Source organism: Puma concolor, chromosome B3, assembly GCF_028749965.1.
Source record: "Puma concolor isolate L17-30 chromosome B3, mPumCon1.1.hap2, whole genome shotgun sequence".
NCBI lineage: Eukaryota > Metazoa > Chordata > Mammalia > Carnivora > Felidae > Puma > Puma concolor.
The window spans coordinates 108,392,497-108,416,127 of NC_141672.1; the positions used below are offsets into that span (position 1 = coordinate 108,392,497).

The following is a 23,631-nucleotide window of genomic DNA, read 5'->3' on the forward strand; positions in this document are numbered from 1 at the left end:
ACCCGACCATCACTAAATATAAAGAGCCTTCCATTACACTAGTCAGGTCTTAAAATTCCAGGCTGCTGGCCTTCCACTGGTAAAAATAAATTCACTGTCAGCATCCTTAAATTCAATTCTGCACCCAGTGATCTGTGGCTAGTGTACTGACTCTTTCCTGAATCTATGGGGGATTAGACACAAGATTATTTTTCCTTCTTCTTTTGCAGATTAGTATTAGAGTTAGCAAACAATAATTATCTTATGCTCCCACACTTCTGTTCCCCCAAGGGCTACAGTCCCTTACAACAGGTCTTCATATTAATCCATACCCAAAACGGCTATGGAGAAAAAGCAAATACTTTAGCCTAAAAGGCGACCTCTTCACATTCTCCACACTGATGTCCAACTTCATGTATTTATATCTTTCATTTTCTCTTCCTAATTCCCTCAGGGAGAGCCATAGAAAAGTTTCTATGTACCTACTGTATCTTCTTCTCAATTTCTGCTTTATTCTGTTGTTTTTCATTATCTCACGCACATATTCACACTTGAAATTTAAAAATCCATTTCCTGGGTTGGGAAATAAAATTGCATAATTTCTCCCTGGAGTTCTAGCTCAATCCTGATGTCAGGATTTCCAGGAAGAAATGCAAACATAGCATCAGTTGGAAAGCCTCTCTCAACAGGATGTATGTCCTTACAGACTGAGTCTGCATGTTACTAAGAATCTACTCTACTCTTCCCTTATCAGTCTGAATTGAAGCAAGGCCTTACTCCCTTCTCAGAGTGTGGCCCAAGGACCAACAATATCTAGGTGACCTGGAAATTTGTTAAACAGAATTTAGGGCTCTACCTCTCAGAACAGCTAAATCATAATTTTTATTTTTACTGATATCTGTACGCAGATCTCCCTACATCATAAAATCTCAGAACTGGTGGTAAATTTAAGAACCTATCACACACAAACAGAGAGGAACCCTGGATACAACTCTAACTGATAATGACCAGTCCCCTTCACAAATTCTTTATTGCTTATATGAACAGGTCCTCCTTAGGAGAATTTCTCATGAAATCATAAACTTCTTGTCTTGAAACACACAAAAGCTAATTATAGCTGTTGGTGGTTGTGGAAGCGGCCGATATAAACAAGTTCTTACCTAATCTGAGCTCTCCGAAGTTCCCACACCCTATCTTCTTGCCAACCCTGAAGTTGGGTCCCACCATAAGAACCCCAGAGGATGTTGAGGAGCCAGACGGTCGGGTACAGTGTGCACTCCTTTGTGCCATGGGTTTAGTTGTCCGTTGTCTTTCATCCTTCTCTCTACTAGGATGGTCCATGATCCTACACGACAGAGTCTCTGCACAAGTAGCCTCAGTCTGTGTACCTCTCTTCAATACAAAAGTATGTCCAAATAAACTGTAGTCAGAGAAAGGTAAGGAAATCTTTTGGCACCATATTTATGTTTCTAATGTATTTCCAGGAGATGAACAACTGATTCGTTCTCGTAGGACACGTAGTCTGTGGATCGCAAGCATAGGAGGGTATTTTGTAACCTGGGTAAAAATCAAGAAAATATACAGTTATAAGTTAAATTTTAAAACAAATCCAGAAAGTTACCACTAATTAGAATGGATCCTATCCAAAAATGAACAAAGTGGATAGCTTCCTGAAATGGGTCTTGATTTTATATCCTCCAACAGTTTAGCCATCTGGACTAGTTATTTATCTGATAACATAAGCTCAGTAGGCTGCAGACCATGGCAGCTAAGGGAACACACAAGTCGTTAATAGAAAAGGCTGTCTTCTAGTACTGTACATATGACCCAAAAGGAAGCTGTTTGCTCCGTTTTTCATCACTGGGTAACAGAAAGATAGATTAAGCCTAGTTAAATAAACTGAAGACAATTAAAAGCTCTTCCTTTAACTTTGGACAGAACCTGTCAGAAATGAAGCTACTTACTGTCCCCCTCCTCCATCTCCACCATTTATCAAGCACTGAGGGCAACAAAATAACCCAAAACAAGTTATTGATTGACACAGACTACTTGTGTAAAAGACTTTCCAAAACCCTGGTGGTACTAAGCAGTTCTAGACTAAAGCTTTGTAAAACTCAACTCTTGGTTTACTTTTCACTGCAGACTGAGTATACAGTGACAGAGTCATGAAGCACAACTCCAAAATAAAAATAAAGCTGAGAAACAAAAAAATCTTAAGTAGAATCAATCCCTATCAGAATTCTCCTTTGTTACAATTCAAGACTAAGCCCAAGACAAAAGTTTAAAATGAGATAATTCTGATGCTATTTTTCATAAAACAGGTAATCTTTAACAACAACAACAAAATTCTGTTATCACCAATCACATACAAAACACATGCTTATGTTTTACTTTCATTAAATATTTTCCTTGAAATTTTAAGGAAAAAGAGAATTAGGACAACTGCTTGGTTGTTACTGCATATATACAATAAAGCAAAATGTCTATACTGCAAGCTTCTCATGGACATCTTTAATTTCTGAGTACAGGCACAGGGACAAACCTGTGAGCTGACGGTACAAATGCGCATATTATCCAAGATAAAATCTATTTACTTCAAACAATTAAAATAAACTGTTTATGTTCATCTTTTTTGTCTGTTTTCCTTGTATTACTAAAAGTGTATTATGACTTTAGGCTTTAACAAAGCTAATCATCAATAAGATACATTTCTCTGAATTCGGAAAACAATACATCCACATTCATAATGTATATTCTGTTTAAGACAAAATCAGGATAATGAGAAGGTCAGCAATTACTGGGTTTCTTACTTGAACAACATTTTGAGTTTATATTTCTCTCATTTTTCTCTTTTTTGCAACTGTATCCAATATCTTCCAATTATCTTTGTTGTTTACCAAAAGTCCCTCCAACAATATTAGTAAGAGAAGGGAAATAAAACTTAAGATGTTTTAGATAGCCCTATCTTAACTGGTGCGAGCATGTGTCTATGTATGAGAAACTGTCAAGCTATTCTTTCTTCCCTTATGTTATAAATTTCTTTGAAGGCAGGAAAAAGATGTGTCTTAGCCTATCCAGGCAATTTTGAGCATTCGACTAACTCCCACATTTTTATAAATTATTACTACTATAATAGCTTCATTTATAAGATTTGGAAAACTGTACTACCACCTTGTCTACTGCTCTTATTTTTCATATGTGTTCACTCTAACAGATGGAGGTTATTTTTATAATGCTTGTCATTAACTTTCTCCATTGCACTTAAACTCATGAAACATTAGGTGGAGTAATCACATATAGCCCTCAGTAACCATATATACTTGCATGTATGTATTAGAAAAACATACAGCACTTCCCAGGTTAGAAACGTGCACAAAGTAAAGATTCGTGTTCAGCTGGGAAAAGGATGTTTTTAACACCTGCCTGTACCCCAGAACAATCACTTTACCTCCCACAAACATGGAAAAAAACTTACATTTAAGATATCAATTTTCTAATCTATCATGGAACATGAGCATGGTCTAATCTATAATTATGAAAGATGAATAATATTTAATACTACTGTTATATGGCATCTCTCATTTAAGAAATCAAACTAACTGAACAATTAAATTTTTAAAAATCCTGTTTATTTATCACTACCCACTGTTCAAAACTATATTCTACTTCCCAAATACAAACTCTTTAGCTTGTCATTTTTTAATCAGGTTATTGGTTGTTTGGTGTTGATTTGTGTGAGTTCCTATGTATTTTGGATATTAATCCTTACCAGATATATCACTTGTAAATATCTTCTCTCTAATCCCTTAAATATAAACTCCTTAATTAAATTCTTGTATTAAAAGGTTATTACAGGGCCACTTAGATGGCTCTGTCAGTTAAACACCCAACTCTTCAACTCTTGATCTCATTTTAGGTCTTGATCTCAGGATTGTGAGTTCAAGCCCTGCTTTGGGCTCTGCACTGGGAGTGGAGGCTTCTTAAAAGAAACAAATGTTTTTTTAATTAGAAAAAAAAAAGTTACTGCATAAACACAAGGTGTATCCATTGTTGGCCCTTACACTAGAATGGCTTCATAACTCTTCTTATTTTAGGCCTGACTCACATCCTATGCCCACTGCGAAATCTTTCATAACCAATTCATCATTAACACTTGGAGCACCCCTGTGTATACAGTGTATATATTTGCCACTCAGTATGCAACAGATTATATTGATATACTCTAGTATTCAATTTGATTATAAGCCTTTGAAATTAGGGCTCTTGTCCTATCTTCTTTAGTTTCTTATATGTAATTGGTACTTAATAAATACTAACAATTATGATGGTCTTGCTCAACAAAAAACAGATTTTCAACAATATAACCAAATATTTACACAAAATAATACATGTAAATAGAATCCTGATTAGCCATACGTTTAGAATTCACCTAGAAAAGAAGCTAGTATTCTTTCATTTCAATCCATTAGTGTTAAGACAGGCTAGTTAGGATTTCCATTTCACAAAGATATTATTAAATCATTTATTTTTAGTTACTATCAGATAACATATGAAAAAGAGCTCAAGAACCAGGTCAAACAGAACATCCAAGGTAAACATTAAATTATACTTTAACCAGGGTGCCTGGGTGGCTCAGTTGGTTAAGCATCCAACTTTGGCACAGGTCATAATCTCACAGTTTGCATGTTCAAGCCCCACATCAGGCTCTCTGCTGTCAGCGCCGAGCCTGCTTTGGATATCCTGTCTCCCTCTTTCTGACCTTCCCTCTCTCTTTTTCAAAAATAAGTAAACATGAAAATAAAAATTATACCTTAAGTTTGTTTTTATTTAAAAATTTTTTTCATGCTTATTTATTTTGAGAGAGAGAGCAAGTGCAAGTTGGGGAGGGCCAGAGAGAGAGAGGGAGAGAGAGAATCTGAAGCAGGCTCCATGCTGTCAGCATAGAGCCCAATGTGGGGCTTGATCCCACGAACCGCAAGATCATGACTTGAGGTGAAATCAATAATCAGATTCCCAACTAACTGAGCCACCCAGGCGCCCCATACCTTAACCTTATTTTTAAAAAATGACTTCCAGGGGCACCTGGGTGGCTCAGTCGGTGGAGCATCTGACTTTGGCTCAGGTCATGACCTCACGGTTTGTGAGTTCGAGTCCCGCATCGGGCTCTGTGCTGGCAGCTCGGAGCCTGGAGCCTGCTTCGGATTCTGTGTCTCCCTCTCTCTCTGCCCCTCCCCCACTCACACTCTGTCTCTCTCTGTCTCTCAAAAATAAATAAATGTTAAAAAAAAATTTTTTTTTAAATAAAAATAAAAAATGACTTCCAAAGATAGCAGTAAAAGACAAACTGTATGATTTGTCCTCTTTTTTTTTTTTTTAACAGTATAAAAAGCGGGGAGGGGAATTCCACTTTCTTGCACCATATACAAAATCAACTCAAATCAGATTAAAGATCTAAATGTAAGACCTGAAACCTTAGTTAGAACTCCTAAAAAAGAACCACAGGCAGTAAACTTTTGGATATCAGCCTTAGCAGTATTTTTTTGGATCTGTCTCCTTAAGCAAAGGAAACAAAGTAAAAATAAACTATTGGGACTAAACTAAAAAGCTTCTGCACAGCAAAGGAAACCATCAAAAGAACAAAAAGGCAATTTACTGAATGAGAGAAGATATTTACAAATAATATATCTGGTAAAGGTTAATATCCAAAATATATAAGGAACTCACACAAATCAACACCAAAAACCCAAATAACCTGATTAAAAAATGGACAGAAGGCCTAAATAGACATTTTTCCAAAGACAAAGACATATGAAAAGATGCTCAAATCACTAATCATCAGGGAAATGCAAATCAAAACCACAATGAGATATCAACCTCACACCAGTCAGAATACCTAGTACCAAAAAGACAAGAAGGGCACCTGGGTGGCTCAGTTAAGTTTCTGACTCTTGATTTCAGCTCAGGTCATGATCTTGCAGTTCTTGGGATCAAGCCCTGCTTTGGGCTCTGCACTGAAACTGCAGAGCCTGCTTGGGATTCTCTCTCTCTCCCTCTGCCCCTTCCCTGCTTGTGCTCTGTCTCCCTCTGTTTCAAAAATAAATAAACTTAGAAAAAAAAAAAAAAAGACAAGAAATGGGACGTCTGGATGGCTCTGTCAGTAAAGCATGCAACTCTTGATACTGGGGCTCTGAGTTCAAGTCCCATGTTGGGTGTAGAGATTACTTAAAAATAAAATCTTAAAAAAAAAAAAAAGAAAGAAGTATTGGCAACAATGTGGAGAAAAAGAAACCCCTCTGCACTGTTGGTGAGAATGTAAATGGACGTAGCAACTCTGAAAAACAGAATGGAGATTCCTAAAAAAAAAAAAAAAAAAAAACCAGAAATACCATATAACCCAGTAATTCCACTACTGGCTGTTTACCTACAGAAAACAAAAACACTAATTCAAAAAGATATATGGGGCACCTGGGTGGCTCAGTGGGTTGAGCATCTGACTTCAGCTCAGGTCACGACCTCACAGTTCATGAGTTCAAGCCCCCCACCGGGCTTGCTAATGTCAGCACAGAGCCCTCTTTGGATCTTCCCTCCCTCTCTCTCTCAAAAAAAAAAAAAAAACAAAAAAAGAAAAGATATATGCACTCTTATGTTTACTGTAGCATTACTTACAATAGCCAAGATATGGAAGCAACCTTAGTGTCCATCGATAGATGAATGAATAAAGAAGATGTGGGGTGTGTGTGTGTGTGTGTGTGTGTGTGTGTGTGTGTGTGTGTGTATGCAAATCAAATACTACTCAGCCATTAAAAAGAATGGAATCTTGCCATTTTGTGACATGTATGGACTGAGAAGCTATTATGCTACGTGAAATAAATCAAAGACAATACCATATGATTTCACTTATATGTGGAATCTAAAAAACAAAACAAATGGGGCGCCTGGGTGGCGCAGTCGGTTGAGCGTCCGACTTCAGCCAGGTCACGATCTCGCGGTCCGTGAGTTTGAGCCCCGCGTGAGGCTCTGGGCTGATGGCTCAGAGCCTGGAGCCTGTTTCTGATTCTGTGTCTCCCTCTCTCTCTGCCCCTCCCCCGTTCATGCTCTGTCTCTCTCTGTCCCAAAAATAAATAAACGTTGAAAAAAAAAAAACAAAAAAAAAAAACAAAAAAAAACAAAACAAATGAACAAATGAACAACAAAAAAAGACTCATAAATACAGAGAACAAATTGGTGGTTACCACAGGGGAGAGGGATTAGCAAAATAGGGGAAGGAGATTAAGAGGTACAAAATTCCAGTTATAGGGTAAATAAGTCACAAGGATAAAAAGTGCAATATAAGGAATGTAGACACTAATACTGTAGTAAGTTTATATGGTGATAGATGGTAACTACACTTATTGTGGTAAGCATTTCATAATGTATATAATTGCTAAACTGCCACATCATACACTTGAAATAAATGTAGTATTTATTGTATGTCAACTATATGTAAATAAAAAAGGGGGAAGAGAAATTATATACATGTAATAAACAGATGTTTCTTTTTCTGGTAAATAAACCACTTAGCAATTTATTTATTAGACATGTAAATGTTATGACAAATTTTTAGAGTCATACCAGCAAGTTCCTTTGGAAGCTTAATTCTTATCGTTTCTCTGAATTTAAGCATGCCTAATTTAAGAGGAAAGGTATTTTTTAAAGTATAACACTCCAAGGGTACCTGGAGGGCTCAGTTGGTTAAGTGCTGGACTCTTGGTTTCAGCTGAGGTCATGATCTCATGGTTTCCTGAGTCTGAGTCCGCACAGGCTCTGGGCTGACAGTGCGGAGCCTACCTGGGATTCTCTCCCTCTCTCTCTCTGACCCTCCCCGATTTGTGCTTTCTCTCAAAATAAATAAATAAACTTAAAAAAAAAAACAAAAACAAAACTTTAACACTCCATGTATTCTTTGTAATCAAAAGTTGTAATTCATTTCAGGAACTGGTTTAACCCTTCCCAGAAGGCATCACCCCACCAATTAAGCCTCATTTAGTGAATACAAACAGATTTATACACATGGCTTTCCTGACTGGGAAATTTTAAGAGCTCTCTAGTAGATTAAAGAATTATTGCTAATAGTAAAATCAAAAAATCCAATTCATCAAATTGTAGGTAGGGAACTGAGGCTATATCTGCTGGTTTATGATAAGAGTTGAAGAATATGGCTATCCTCAGCTGTGGTCAGTGAAAAGTTTTCCTTCACAGATTTCTCTAGAAGATATCTTAAAGCATTCTATCACACTGAAATGAGAGAAACTTACGTTTCTAGCAACAACTGTCCTGTGCCAACATACAAAAGAAATCATCTCAAACCAAGAGTTCATCTGGCTCAAAGTCACTCTCTTGTAAGGCAGTAACAGATGCTTTGTGGAAGAGATAGGTATGGTCTTCTATCATGAATCAAATGCCTAAAGTGAATTTACTGATTTATGTAACAGTATTTTGAGAAGCTGCATGAAGTCTAAAAAACTGGAACCATACTATAAAACCACAAGACAATGTTTAAAGAATTACAGCTGTGAATCTGTTAAGAGAAAATAAATCACTGAATTACTGGTTGTTATTTCAGATTCTCATACATTGGCACTGTCAAAATGAGGCTTGTAACATACTTAAACTTTAAAGCCAAACACACATGGTCTTTGTTGTTAGTCAAGACAAGAGACAGGCATCTCAATCTCTCTTTTCTGAGATAATTTAGGATGAAATTGCTTGGAGGTGAAGGACTGCTGGATCGTATGGTAACTGTATGTTTACTTAAAGAGTCTCTGAAGTGACCAAACCCTTCTGCTGTTCTTTCATCTACTAGCTTTGGTGCTAAGGCTTGTGGCCTCTCAGTCACAAGTTTCAGCTTCAGATATCACTTCTCACACCAGTATCCAAAACAGAAAAGAAAGTGCAAAGCAAAAGACTTTCTTGTCATGTATCTTTTTCTTGGTAAGGATGAAAATTCTTCTCAGAGCCCAGAGCAAAATTCCCTTTGTGTCACGTGGCCAAGAGCGCATGCAACGGTATCGAAATTCTCACTGTAAGCTCCTCAAAGAATGAGACCAGGCTTGACCTCACATTTAGAACACAGAATAAATTTCAAGAGCAGCATCACACCTAAAGAAGGTATTGAGTAACTACTCAGTAAAAATGCTATCTGTATATGTGCATGTGCTTGTATGTGTGTGTGCCAAAAGAATGTCAAAAATTACACAATAAAAAAAAAATTAAAAGACAATTTAAGGACAAATGAAAGTCTTATAAGTCATTTTAGCTTAAAAAAAAAAAAAAGGCACAGTAAGAACATCACTTTAATTAACCTAACAAATGACCAAAATTGATTTACTTTTTAGCCACATTACTGGAGTGCTATTATTAAAGGGAAGAACAGTGTTTACAGATCCTAATAGTATTACTGTTTCTCTTTTCCACAAATTCCAATTATTAATGTCTCCCAAATGTTTCCCATTCTTACCACCCTATCCCTCACTGCTCGGTCTATTTTCACCTAATGATTATTTTTTCAGTTTTTTAATTTATTTTATCAACGTTTATTTATTTTTGGGACAGAGAGAGACAGAGCATGAACGGGGGAGGGGCAGAGAGAGAGGGAGACACAGAATCGGAAACAGGCTCCAGGCTCTGAGCCATCAGCCCAGAGCCTGACGCGGGGCTCGAACTCACGGACCGCGAGATCGTGACCTGGCTGAAGTCGGACGCTTAACCGACTGCGCCACCCAGGCGCCCCTTAATTTATTTTAATGTTTATTTAGTTTTGAGAGAGAGAGAGAGAGAGAGAGAGAGAGAGAGCGTGAGCAGGGGAGGGGCAGAGAGAGAGAGGGAGACACAAAATCCGAAGCAGGCTCCAGGCTCTGAGCTGTCAGCACAGAGCCCAACGTGGGGCCCGAACCCATGAACCGTGAGATCATGACCTGAGCTGAAGCTAGACGTTTAACTGACTGAGACACTCAGGTGCCCCTATTTTTTCAGTTTTAAGATCACCCTCTTAGCAATCTCAAATATAAAATACAGTGTTAACTATAGTCACCATGCAGTACATTACATTCCCAAAACTTATTTATCTTATCATTGGAAGTTTGTATAGGAGTCTCCTTGTGTCCCCCTTAACCATAGTTTCGGTTACCAACGGTCAACTTCCATCTAGGCGGGGATAATCTTCCTTCTGCCATATCATCAGAAGGTCCATAGAAGCCTAAGGCTACGTCATAATGCCTATGTCATTCACTTCATCTCATCATGTAAGCACCTGATCATCTCACATCAACACAAGAATAAAAAGAGTGAACACAGTACAGTAAGATTGGCAGGAGGAACCATATTCACGTAACCTCTATTACTGTCAGCTATTGTTGCTAATCTCTTACTGTGCCTAACTGATAAACTTTATCGGAGGTATGTATGTATAGGAAAAAATACAGCATATATAGGGCACAGTACTATCCATGATTTCAGGCATCTACTGGGGGTCTTGGAACTTATCCCATGCAGATAAGGTGGGGGACCACTATACCTTTTAACCACCTTCACAACCCTTCCCACACCCACTCCTACCTCCTGCCCCCTGCCTCAGGCAACACCAATCTGTTGTTCTGAGTTCAGGTTTTTTACATTCCATACATGTGAGATCATACAGTATTTGTTTTACTCTTATTTCATTAGGGCATTTCATTAGGATCCATGTCTTATTTCATTAGGATAATGCCCTCAAGGTCCATTCACATTGCCCTGAATGGCAGTATTTATTTATTTTTATGGATTAATAGTATCGTGTGTGTGCATGTGTGTATGTGTGTATTACACACATACACTTCATCTTGTTTGTTCACTTATCTGTTGATGGGCACTTAGCCTGTTTCTATGTCTTGGCTATTGCACATAATGCTGCAACGAACATGGGGGTAAAGTTATCTCTTAATTTCTTGAGGAACTTTCTTACTATTTCCTACAGCAGGTGTACCAATTTACATTTCCACCAACAGTGCACAAGGGTTCCCTTTTCTCCACATCCTTACCAACTTTTTATTTATCATTTTGACGACAGTCATTTTAACAGGTGTGAAGTGTTACTTCATTGTGGTTTTGATTCGCATTTCCCTGCGATTAATAATATCGAGCATCTTTCCATATACCTGTTGGCCACCTGTATGTTTTCTTTGGAAAAATGTCTTTTCAGTTCCTCTGCCCATTTTTAATCAGATTTTTTTGACTGACTTGATTTTTTAATATACTTTAGATATTGACCACTTATCAGATATATGATTTGCAAATATTTTCTCCATTCAGTAGGTTACCTTTTCCTTTTATTGATGGCTCCCTTTACTGTGCAGAAGCTTATTAGTTTGATGTAATCCCACTTGTTTATTTTTGCTTTTCGTTGCCTTTGCTTAGTCTGTCAACTAATAAAAAAAAAAAAAAACATTGTCAGGACCAATGTCAAGATGCTTACCCCTATGTTTTCTTCTAGGAGTTTTGCAGTTTCAGGTCTTACATTCAAGACTATCATCAATTTTGAGCTGTTTTCTGTGATGTAAGACAGGGGTCCAGTTTTTCTATCACCATTTACTGAAGAAACTATCATTTCTCTATTGTACATTCTTGGCTCCTTTCTTACAAATTAGTTGACCATATATGCATGGGCTTATTTCAGTTTTCTCTATTCTGTTCCGCTGATCTATGTGTCTGTTTTTAGCCCAATACCCTATTGCTTTGATTACTATAACTCTGTATTACAGTTTGGAATCCAAAAGTATGATGTTTCCGGTTTTGTTCTTTGTCAAGATTGTTTAGACTATTTGGGGTCTTTCATGGTTCTATACAAATTTTTAAGATTACTTTTTCTATTTCTGTGAAAACTGCCATTGGAATTTTGATACAGATTGCATTGAATCTGTAGACCACTTTGGGTAGTATGCACATTTTAACAATATTAATTCTTCCAATCCATGAAAATGGAATATCTTTCCATTTATTTGTGTCTTCTTCAATTTCTTTCTTTAAATGTCTCACAGTTTTCAGTTTCACCTTCCTGATTAAATTTATACCAGGTATTTTATTCTTTTTCATACAGTTATAAATGGGACTTTTAAAAATCCCTCTTATTTATTTATTTACTTACTTACTTACTTACTTACTTACTTACTTACTTACTTACTTATTTTGAGAGCAAGAGAGACAGCAGGGGAGGGGAACAGAGAAAGGGAGAGAGAGAATCCCAAGCAGGCTCTGTGCTCAGCTCTGAGCCTGACGCAGGGCTCCATCTCATGAACCATGAAATCATGACCTGAACTGAAATCAAGAGTCAGACGCTTAACTGATTGTGCCACCCAGGCACCCCTAAAAATTCCTCTTTCTGACAGTTCATTACTGCAGAGAGATGCGGATTTTTGTACATTCATTTTTGCATCCTGCAACTATTTGTTGATTAGTTCTAAAGTTTTTTTCATAGAGACTTTAGGGTTTTCTATACATAGTATCAGGTCAACTGCAAACAGTGACAATTTTACTTCTTCCTTTCCAATTTAGATGCCTTTTGATTTCTTTTCCTTGACTAATTGCTCTGGCTAAATCTTCCAGTACTACGCTGATTTCTTCTTTGACTCATTGATTTTTCAGTAGCATGTTGTTTAATCTCCACATATTTCTGAATTTTCCATTTTTCCTTGTAATTGATATCTAGTTTCATGCCATTGTGGTCTGCAAAGATGCTCGATATGCTTTCAGTCTTCTTAAGCTCATTAAAATTTGTTCTGTGACCTAACATATTATTCTAGAGAATATTCTGTGTGTGGTTGACAAGAAGCATATCCTGCTGCTGTTGAATAAATGCTATGCTGTTGTGTAAATGCTATTAAGTCTATCTGGTCTAGCATATACTTCAAGTCCAATGTTTACTTACTGAATATCTGTCTGGATGATCCATCCATTATTGCAAGTGGGGTACTGAAGTCCCGTACTATTATTGTGTTCCTATTTCTCCCTTCAGGTCTATTAATATTGATATATATTCAAGAGCTCCGATGTTGGGTGCATAAATATTTACAGAAGTTCTATAATCTTGTTGGACTGAACATTACCATTACATAATGACCTCCTCTCTTATTACAGTATTTGTCTTAATGTCTGTTTTGCCTGACCATAAGTATAGCTACCACTGCTTTCTTTTGTTTTCCATTCGTACGGATTATCTTTTAACATCTCTTCACTTTCCATTTGTGTGTGTCCTTAAACCAGATGTGTCTCCTATAGGCAGCATATAATTGGGTCTTATCTTTTTATCCATTAACCCACTACATGTCTTTTGATTGGGGAGTTTAGTCCGTTTATATTTAAAGTCACTATTGATATATATGGACTTACTATTATCATTTTGTTAACTGTTATCTGGCTGTTTTGCAATTCCTTTGTTCCTTTCTTTTGTTTTTTTGTTTTTGTTTTTCTTTTGTTTTTTTTTTCCTTTATTCCTTTTTCTTCGTCTCTTCCTTTGTGACTTGACGATTTTCTTTAGTGCATGCTTAGATTCCTTTTACTTCCTCTTTCAAGTATCTATTATAGGTTTCAGCTTTATCGTTGCAATGAGACTTATATATTCTATATAATAGTCTATTTTAAGCTGATAATGTAAAATGTACACTAAAGCTTTATATTTCTACTCACCCCCCTTTTATTTTTTTAAGTTTATTTATTTTGAGAGAGAGAGAGAGAATGCAAGAGAGAGCACAGGCAAAGAGGAGAGAGAGAGAATCCCAAGCAGACCCAACAGTGCAGAGCCCAAGGCAGGGCTTGAATTCACAAACTGTGAGATCATGACCTGAGCTGAAATCAAGAGTCAGATGTATAACCAACCCAACCACCCAGGCACCCCCCTTCCATGTTTTTGATTCCACAATTTACATCTTTTTACTTTGTGTATCCATTAAGAAATTACTGTAGCTTGGGGCTATAATAACTTAAAATAAACAAACATTAAAAAAAAGAAATTGTAGCTTGTTATTTTTACTACATTTCTTTTTCTTTAAATGTAAGTGATTTCTTTTAAATGTTCAGTTTTTTAAATTTATTTTGAGAAAGAGAGAGAGAACATGTGCCTAAGTGGGGGAGGGGCAGAGAGAAAGGGAGAGAGAGAATTCCTAACAGGTTCCACACGGTCAGCACAGAGCCTGATGCAGGGCTCAAACTCACAGACTATGAAATCATAACCCGAGCCGAAATCAAGAGCCGGATGCTTAAATGACTGAGTCACTCAGACACCCCAGCTACTTTTCTCTTTTAACCTTCACACTAGATATATGTGATTTACCTATACCATTACAACATTACAGTATTCTGGATTTAACTATATATTTACCTTTACCAATGAGATTTATACATTCATATGGCTTCCTGTTAGTTTATTTATTTATTTTCAGAGAGAGAGAGAGAGAGAGAGAGAGAGGGAGGGAGGGAGGGAGGGAGGGAGGTTGGGGCAGAAAAGATGAAAAGAGAGAACTCTAAGCAGGCTCCAAGCTCAGCATGGTGCCTGATGTGAGGCTTGATCCCATGACCCTGAGCTCATGACCTGAGCTGAACTCATGAGTCAGACACTGAATGGCTGAGCCACCCAGGTGCCCTGAACTCCTTCAATCAATCCTTCAATTTCTGCTTGTCTAGAAACTATCACTCCTTCAATTCCAAAGGATTTCTGACTTCAGTGACCATCTTTATGGCCATTATTTTGAAATCTTTATCAGGTAAATCATTTATCGGTTTCTCGAGTTTTATCTTGTTCTTTTGTTCATAAAATACTCCTGTTTCTTCATTTTCCTTGACTTCACTGGTTTCTGTGTAATGGATAAACACCTACCCCTCCCAATCTTGACAGAGTAGTCTCCTGCAGGAGATGAACCTCATTACTCAGCCAGGCCCTGGCTCTTAGTTTTTTCTGAACTCTTTGTGATTGTCCAAGCCACCTTGTTTGTTCTTAATGGTTCTCAGTAGTTGAGGATGTGCCAAGACCTGTCAGTGTCTCAAAGGAGAAGCTCTTAGTCAGCATTTCGATGAAGGCTAACTAGAAGCCGGACCTAACTAGAAGCCAGACCTTCAAGTAACAGCTTTTAAAGTATGAAAGTAGATCTCTTTCAGGGAGACTGAGAGCTGGGATTTTCAGTACACTTCCTATGCACTCATTCCTGGGGGCGATAGCTAAAAACTGTTATAGTCTTGTGGGACTCACAAACACAAGTCCTGCTGGCCACCAGACTCAGGAAATCAAGGGGTGCACACCCTCAGGCAGTAGTCACAAAGGCCAGGGCACCAGATGATTACAGAAACTCATCCTAAGGAGACACTGGTAACAGGGAGTGGGTCGGAGGGAGAATGTAGAAGTGGCACCTGCCAGCCTCCCAGGTCTGCATGGAGGATTGTGGTCTGTCCCTAGATGTGTGTTAAATCAGAAGCATGACTCTCAGGCAGCAGCTTTTTCAAGTAAACAAACAGTCCTCTTTCAGGTAAAGACCAGGAGATGGGCATTTCTGTCTTTTGCCTCTGCACTGAGCCATGGTGCGGATAGCCATAGCAGATTCCTCAGCAGGCTCTTAGGCACTGTTTGTTTGCTACAGTCTTTGGGTCCTATGGACACAAGCTCCACTGGCTTTCAGAGCTAGGTGTGTTGGGGTCCCATTTGTCAGACAGAAGCCTTAAATTTTGAGGCACTAGATTTTGACTGCAAACCCTTTACTCCTCAGGGAGAAGCTGGGAATTGTGAGTTCCCTCCTAAATTGTATGTTGCTGTGCCAGGGGTGGGGTTTATAGAAAGAATGTGTCTCAGTCTTTCCTATCCATTTCGATGTGGGATTTTTTCCTCATTCACTCAATGTATTGGAGTTGTTCAACTAGTTTCTGAATTCCTTTCAGAGGGAATTCTTCTGTGTGTAGCTATAGATTTGATGTGTCCATGGGAGGAAGCAAGTTCAGGAGCTTCCTATGTCATTACCTTAGACTGGAATGAAGGCCAAGCCCATTTGAACATTTTCAGTGCTTCTGTACCTTACATTTTCCCCACATCTCCCCATTTAGAAAAAACTTTTACTGTTAAAAAAAATATATTCTTAGCCAGTTATCTTTTGAGTACTGACAAAGTAACTCTAAAGTCTGTATGAAAAGGCAAAAGACCCAGAATAGCTAACACATATTTCAAAGAGAAGAAGAAAGACAACCAACACTACTCAACTTCAAGACTCACTACAAAGCTACAGTAATCAAGACAGTGCGGTATAGGCAAAAGAATAGACAAACCGATCAATGGAACAGAACAAAAAGCCCAGAAACAGACCCACACAAATGTAATCAAACTGATCTTTGACAAAGGAGCAAAGGCAATTCAGCAGAGGATTGTCTCTTCTAAAAATGGTGCTGGAAAAAATGGCCACTACATGCAAAAAAAGTGAATCTAGACACAGACCTCATACCTATCACAAAAATTAACTCTAAATGAATCATAGATCTAAATGTAAAACACAAAACTATAAAACTATTAGAAGATATTATAGAGAAAATCTAAGTGACCTTAGGGTCTGGCAATGATGTCTCATACACATCACCAAACTGCAATCCATGAAAGAAAAAATTGGTAAGTTCGATTTAATTAAAATTAAAAACTTTTGCTCTGCAAAAGTCACTGTTAAAAGAATGAAAAGACAAGCTACAGACTGGGAGAAATATTCACAAAACAAATATCTGAGAAAAGACTGTTATCCAAAAGATACAAAAACCTTGAAACTAAACAAGAAAACAAACCTGCTTTAAAAATGGGCAAAGGAGGGGTGCCTGGGTGGCTTCATCAGTTAAGCATCTGATTTTAGCTCAGATCATCATCTCACAGTTCATGAGTTGAAGCCCCACATTGGGCTCTCCACTCTTAGCACAGAGCCTGCTTAGTATCTTCTGTCTCTGACTCTCTGCCCCTCCTACCCTCTCAAAAGTAAACTTTTTTTAAAAAAATGGGCACATGATCTGAACAGACACCTCACAAAGATATACAGGTCACAATTAAGCATATGAAAAGATGCTCAACATCATATGCCATTAGGGAACTGCAAATTCAAATGAGGTACCACTATACTATTACAATGATGAAACCCCAAAACACTGACAATGCCAAATGCTGGTGAGGATGTGGAGCAACAGGAACTCTCATTCACTGCTGCTTGGAATGCAAAATGGTACAACTGCATTGGAAGACAGTTTGGCAGTCTCTTACAAAATTAAACATATTCTTAATATATGATCCAACAATCCTTGGTACTTATTCAAAAGAACAGACAACTTAAGCCCATACAAAAACCTTCACATAATGTTTAGAGCAGCTAAACATAGTAAATGTTTATATGTGAAATCACCAAAAATTGGAAGCAATCAGGATGTCTTTCAATAGGTAAATGGATAAACTATGATATGGCCATGTAAAGGAATATTATTCAATGATAAAAACAAATAAGGTATCAAGCCATGAAAAGAAACAGAGGAAACTTAAAAGAATATTGCTAAGTGAAGGAAACTAATCTGAAAATACTATATATATATATGATTCCAACTATTTGACACTCTGGAAAAGGAAAAATTATGGACACAGTAAAAAGATCAGTGGTTGCTAGGGCTTCAGGGAGACAAAGGGAGAAAAGGATGAAAAGGTAGAAGGGATTTTTAGAGAAGTGAAACTATTCTAAGAATACTGTAATGGTAGATACATATTATGTGTTAGAAAACCCATAAAATAAGTAACACAATGACTGGATTCTAATGTAAACTATGGACTTCAGTTAATAATAATACAGTCAATCCTTGAACAACAGGGTTCAAACTGCATGGGTCTACTTACACAAGGACTTTTTTTTCAATAAATATAGTACAATGTTGTAAATGTATTTTCTCTTCCTCATGATTTCAATATTTTTTTCTCTAGCTTACTTTAAGAATAGTACAGGGGCGCCTGGGTGGCCCAGTCGGTTGAGCGTCCGACTTCGGCTCAGGTCATGATCTCACAGTTTGTGAGTTTGAGCCGCACATTGGGCTTGCTGCTGTCAGTGCAGAGCCCCTTTTAGATCCTTTGTACCCCCTCTCTCTGCCCCTTCCCCGCTCATGTGCGCACATGCATGCTCTGTCTCTCTCTCAAAATAAATAAACATTTAAATAGTCTAAGAAAAAAAATTATTTCCCGTTTGAGTTCATGCTATCATTCTCTTCTGACTTTCCTCCTATCTCTGTGTCTGCTCCTTCTTACTCAGCCTGTCCCTAAATTGTTTCATTTCTTCTGAATACTGGCCCAAGTCTCTCTTCTCATTCAAGACCACTTCATGGCTCCTAGACATGCATTCACGCATCACAAATTTGTTAAGCATTTATTATGTAAAAGACATCATTCCCAGGCACTGCTACATTATTCTAAGCACCAATATCATACATTCATTTACACACTGATGCATCCTAATTTACACTTCCAGCTCTATCACCCTTCTCCTGAGGTTGAGATTTATATAGTCAGGGGCAAACACAAGTTTTCTACCTAAATGAAAAAAATTCAGACACTTCAAACTGAACACCACCAAGTGAATTCATCTCTTGGCTTCCATTTCTCCCAACACCTCCCTCCTCCCTAAGAAAATTTCAAACCTACTTTATTTTCTTGGGATCTTATCTCAAAGCACAATACTAATAACCATTTACCCTGTGACTTAAACAAGAGACAAAAGAACTGTCAATTTTAGCTCTTAAATAACATTCACATCCATAAGCTTTCTCCATCTTGATTAATATAGCCTGGCAAAGAAACCAGCCTCCCAGAGGGATGGAACAGAATCTCTTAACTGATCTCCTTGCTCCAGGTTTCTCCTCTCAAATCTTACCTCTCCATAGTAATTTGTTCACCACTGTAGCGTGAGGAAACTTTCTAAAATGCAAGTCTGGTCACGTTATCCTCCAACTCAAAGGCTTTCAATGGCTTTCCAATGACCTCAGAAAAAAGGTACGATCTTCTAAGTGGCTTAAAGTCCTTCCTGATCTGGCACTTGCTTACCTCCCCAGCTTCAATTCTTTCCTTACATTAACACCAAACTTACTTCATTCCTTCCCAAAGACGCTCAGCCTGGATCCCTTAAATTAACTTAGGCTCCTCTTTAGCCTTTACCTTAAATGTCCCTTTCTCTGGAAAACTTTTCCTGACTCCTCGATTCCATGTAACGTGTACCTCGTATGTACTCTTCTAGCAGGGGATTTGTTAAGGCAGTGAAACTATTCCGTATGATACTATAATGGTGGATATATGTCATTATACATCTGTCCAAACCACAGAACGTACAACACCAAGAGTGAACCCTAATGTAAACTACAGGCTTTGAGTAATTATGACTTGTCAAGGTATGTTCATCAATTATAACAAATTTATCACTGTGGTGGGGGATGTTGACAATGGCAGTGCTATGTATGTGTGTTGGGGGGAGAGGTGTATGAGGGGTAAATCTCTTTACCTTCCTATTTTACTGTGAACCTAAAATTTCTCTAAAAAATGAAGTCTTAAAAGAAGATATACACTCTTTAAAATATTGTATCCACATAAAAGAGCTTTAAGGAATTAACAGCAATTAACTAAAGGAGTCTGCATAATTTTCAGCTGTTGACAAGGAAAAGTACAAGCATTTATATCTATTCAAAGTGGAGTTCTTAATTCAATCAACAAACATTTAATGAGTGTCTCCTATGTGCGTGAAACTAGGATAGTCACCAGGGATAAAATGGTGAAGTCAACATATATGTAGTTCTTGTTCTCATAAAGCTTACAGTTTAGAGGTGGCATCACAATAACAGGAATAAAAGAAATACAAATTTGGGCCATGCTACAAAGAAAAAAAGACCTGCTGAAATAAAGTTTATGAGGAAGTCAAAAGGGAGAGTTTTAGACAGAAGGGGATTAAGACCTTTAGTAGAAGCCACAATTCAACACTGTCCTTAAGGATGAGAAGGAGCCAGTCTTATCAAGAGCTACGAACAGAGTCTCCAGACAGAGAAACAGCCTATAAAAACAGACTTGGCGGAAGAAGACCAACAAGGCTGGGGATTACAGTTCTCAAGGTGAAGATACAGCAGGAGTCCATCATTCAGGATTTTTATAGATCACTGATACTGCAAGAAACCATTTAAGCATTTAAAGCCATGGAGTGACATTTATACAAAAAGGGATTTAGATTTATAAAGGACATTTACATTTTCAAAATGATTAACTCTGAGTGCTATGTGACCTATTCAGTGAAATGAACCTGGACTTACTGCTGTGGTAAAAGCCAATTATTCCTTGCCATAGATGAGGAACTTGAAGCTCAGAGAGGTCATAGTCACTGACTACGTCACACAGTCAAACCCAGCCAGGAGTCCAAAATCTGAGCTCTCTCCCATCTGCCACACTTACCAAAGGACCCTGCCTGCACTCACTCACCCATTGAGCCCCAATGAATCAAAAGTTTACTGGTTCACAACTATCCTCCTGAAACTACAAAAAAAACCCAAAAACGTGTAGTGATTTTTAAATATGTCCACAATTTTTTTTTTAACTAGGAAGCCAGCCTAAGTCTCCGTCTCCCTTCAATGAATTAAAATTTCTTCTATTTCCCACACTATGTTCTTCATCACTTGAACATGATATTTATGCCCCCTTTTTGTAGCAGAGTTTCTCCAAGGGATCTCATTTGTGTGTGTGTGTGTGTGTGTGTGTGTGTGTGTGTGTGTGTGTGTGTGTGTGTTTTAATGTTTCTTTATTCTTGAGATAGAGAGGGCATGAGTGGGGGAGAGGCAGAACAGGGGAGGGGCAGAGCGAGAGAGAAGGATGCAGAATCTGAAGCAGGTCCAGGCTCTGAGCTGTCAGCATAGAGCCCCACGTGGGGCTCAAACTCAGGAGCCATGAGATCATGACCTAGGCCGAAGTTGCACGCTTAACCAACTGAGACACCCAGGCACCCCTGAAATAAAATTTAAAAAATTAAAAAACAAAACAAAACTCACTGATGCAGAAATTATAATGCTGAGAAGGACCAGATATCAATATGATTAGTCATGATCATTTCAAAGGTATGTGGTGGTAAAGTGAATAGTGGATATCCCAACTAAAGCACAGATATCTCTCAGCTCCTGCTGACTTCTACCATGTAAGAATACAGAGCCAATGTTACCAGCACTGATTTTACAGGAGTTGTTAGTCACTGAAATTTCAATAAAATCTCATTTTTATATGCTGGCAATTAATTATTTTAGATTTTAAATACTCTCCAAGACATCTGTTTACAACCTCTGATCTAAAGTTGTTCAAGTGAAATACAGCTTTTAAAGTCTTTAGCATAAATAATCTCCATTGACAAAAACAAGGATGGGAACCCACAAAAATAGTACCATGTTTAAACTAAAAAGTACCTGTTCACTCCAACCCCCTCCCAAAAGTCTCCTCATGAAAAGCAGAAGTCTGAAATAATGATGTTTTCTACCAAGAAGTTCAGAATATCATGACTAGTACTATTAACTATATAAATTTATTTCTTATTCAAGGAATATTCCCATTTCTAAATTTCAAATCCAAATGATAACAATTTAAGGTAGAATTCAAAGGAAATGAGCAGCATTCAAAACAAAAGTTTATTCCACATCAGATAACGCAAGCATTTATATGACAGAGGGTTTATAAAGGAAAAAGGCTATGTTATATCATACAAAATTATAAGCCCACAAGCTGCTTCTGATACTGAGCTAGCTTATGGCCAGACATCACAAATTTCAGTTAAAAGCATCTGGTCTGGGGCCCCTGTGTGGCTCAGTCTGTTAAGTGTTCGACTCTCGTATCGGCTCAGGTCATGATCCCAGGTTGTGAGATCCAGCCTTGCACTCTGCTTGATTTTCTCTCTCTCCCTCTGTCCCTCTCCCCTGCTCATGCTCTGTCTCTAAAAATTAAAAAAAAATAAATTTTTTTTTAAAGCATCTAGTCAAAGACTTAACAATTACCCTAAATAGTAAATGTCTTTCACTTTCTGAAATCCTTATTCTATAACATGTTTTTCTCACCTCATGGAGCATAAAGGCTTATAACAGAAATGTTCCCACATTCAGCTTTCTCTTTCTCAGTTTTATGCATAAACTAGTTACAAAAAATCTGGTTCTTTCTCCCAAAGGTGCCAACAGCTAAGCTGTTTTCATCTCAGGTACATACTATGCTCTCACTTGGTACCTGCAAACTAAGCTTTTTTTTTTTTCTTTTAATTAAAAAATTGTTTTAATGTTTATTTATTTTTGAGAGAGAGAGAGAGAGAGAGAGAGAGAGAGAGAGAGAGAGAGAGAGAGAACAGAGCCCGAGCAGGGGAAGGACAGATAGAGAGGGAGACACAAAATCTGAAGCAGGCTCCAGGCTCTGAGCTGTCAGCATAGAGCCCAAAATGGGGCTAGAACTCGCAAACCGTGAGATCATGACCTGAGCTGAAGTTGGACGCTTAACCAACTAAGCCACCTAGGCGCCCCGCAAGCTAAGTTTTAAAACTCAGTTACCCTGAAGTTTAAGACAGGGTTGCACTTTAATCATAGCAGTATGAAAGGCACTACACTATTATCTTCCACTTGCTTTTGTCATGAATGAGTCTCCATTTTCCACTGTTTTTATTGGTAACTTGAAGAGCTGCTGTTGAAAATCTGCTGTAATATTAATACAAATATTAATCAATTTTTATTTAACTTTTGTCCAGTGTCAAATAATTATTTGTTAATCACTGGCTAAACATAAAAGCAATTTCACCCATCTGATTAGAATGTTTAAAGTTATATTTATCCCCCTCTTTCCTTCAAAAGGCCATCATCTGCTTATTCTCTCATTTTATAGCTTACACGGTAGTACAAAAGGAGTAGTTTCCTTCTAGTATTCTTAATATAAAACCACTCTTTCTCAGTAGATTTTATTAATCTCTGCATATACTTTATAGGACATAATGAAAACCTGAGATAGTTCACATCTGTCAGACTGTAGAACAGTGACAACTATAACATCTAAAATTTATTGGGCCCTTTTGTGCCAGGCACTTTTTAAGTGCCTTAAATATATTAATTCATTAAATCCTTCTACAACCCTAGAAGATAGTAAAAGTTTTACTATCATCCTCATTTCATGCAGGAGGAAACCAAGTAAGGTGTGCCTGAGATTCACAAAACTGGGAAGCAATGGAGCCAGTATACTTGGGAGCCTGACTCAAGAGTCCTTTATGAACACTATACTGATAACTAAAACCTACAGGAAGAGAAGCATATGGGTGCCCTATGATAGCATACTCCTGTAGCCAGAGGTTTAAATGAACCCCATCCAACTTCTTAATGGTTAAGATTCACCTCTGACTAGCACAACACAGAGATTATCACAAGAAAATGTATTCTTTTAGGAAATATGAGTACATCTGCATGTATAAGTATATTCAAGTTTTGTCAAGAAGATGATGTTGAACATGTAAGGTAAAATTTATTACTATGGAGTCCAATGCTTCATAACATGTTAGGTAGAGTAAATTCTGAACACATAAAAGTGTCTTAACCATTAGAAGTTGATTAATACAAAATTTAATACAGAAT

At 37.6% G+C, this 23,631-nt stretch overlaps 1 protein-coding gene across 11 annotated transcripts in view; it reads right to left on the minus strand.

Annotated features, from left to right (window-relative positions):
* Positions 1–23,631, minus strand: part of CSNK1G1 (casein kinase 1 gamma 1) — a 162,348-nt gene that overhangs the window by 103,682 nt on the left and 35,035 nt on the right. For all 11 annotated transcript variants that reach the window (XR_015252705.1, XM_086710917.1, XM_086710919.1 and 8 more), the window contains exon 2: positions 1,140–1,536. Coding sequence is in view for 10 of the 11 variants with exons in the window: in XM_086710917.1 (XP_086567043.1) it covers positions 1,140–1,320 (181 nt within the window). In the remaining variant the exon portion in view is untranslated. The remainder of the gene's footprint in view (positions 1–1,139; positions 1,537–23,631) is intronic.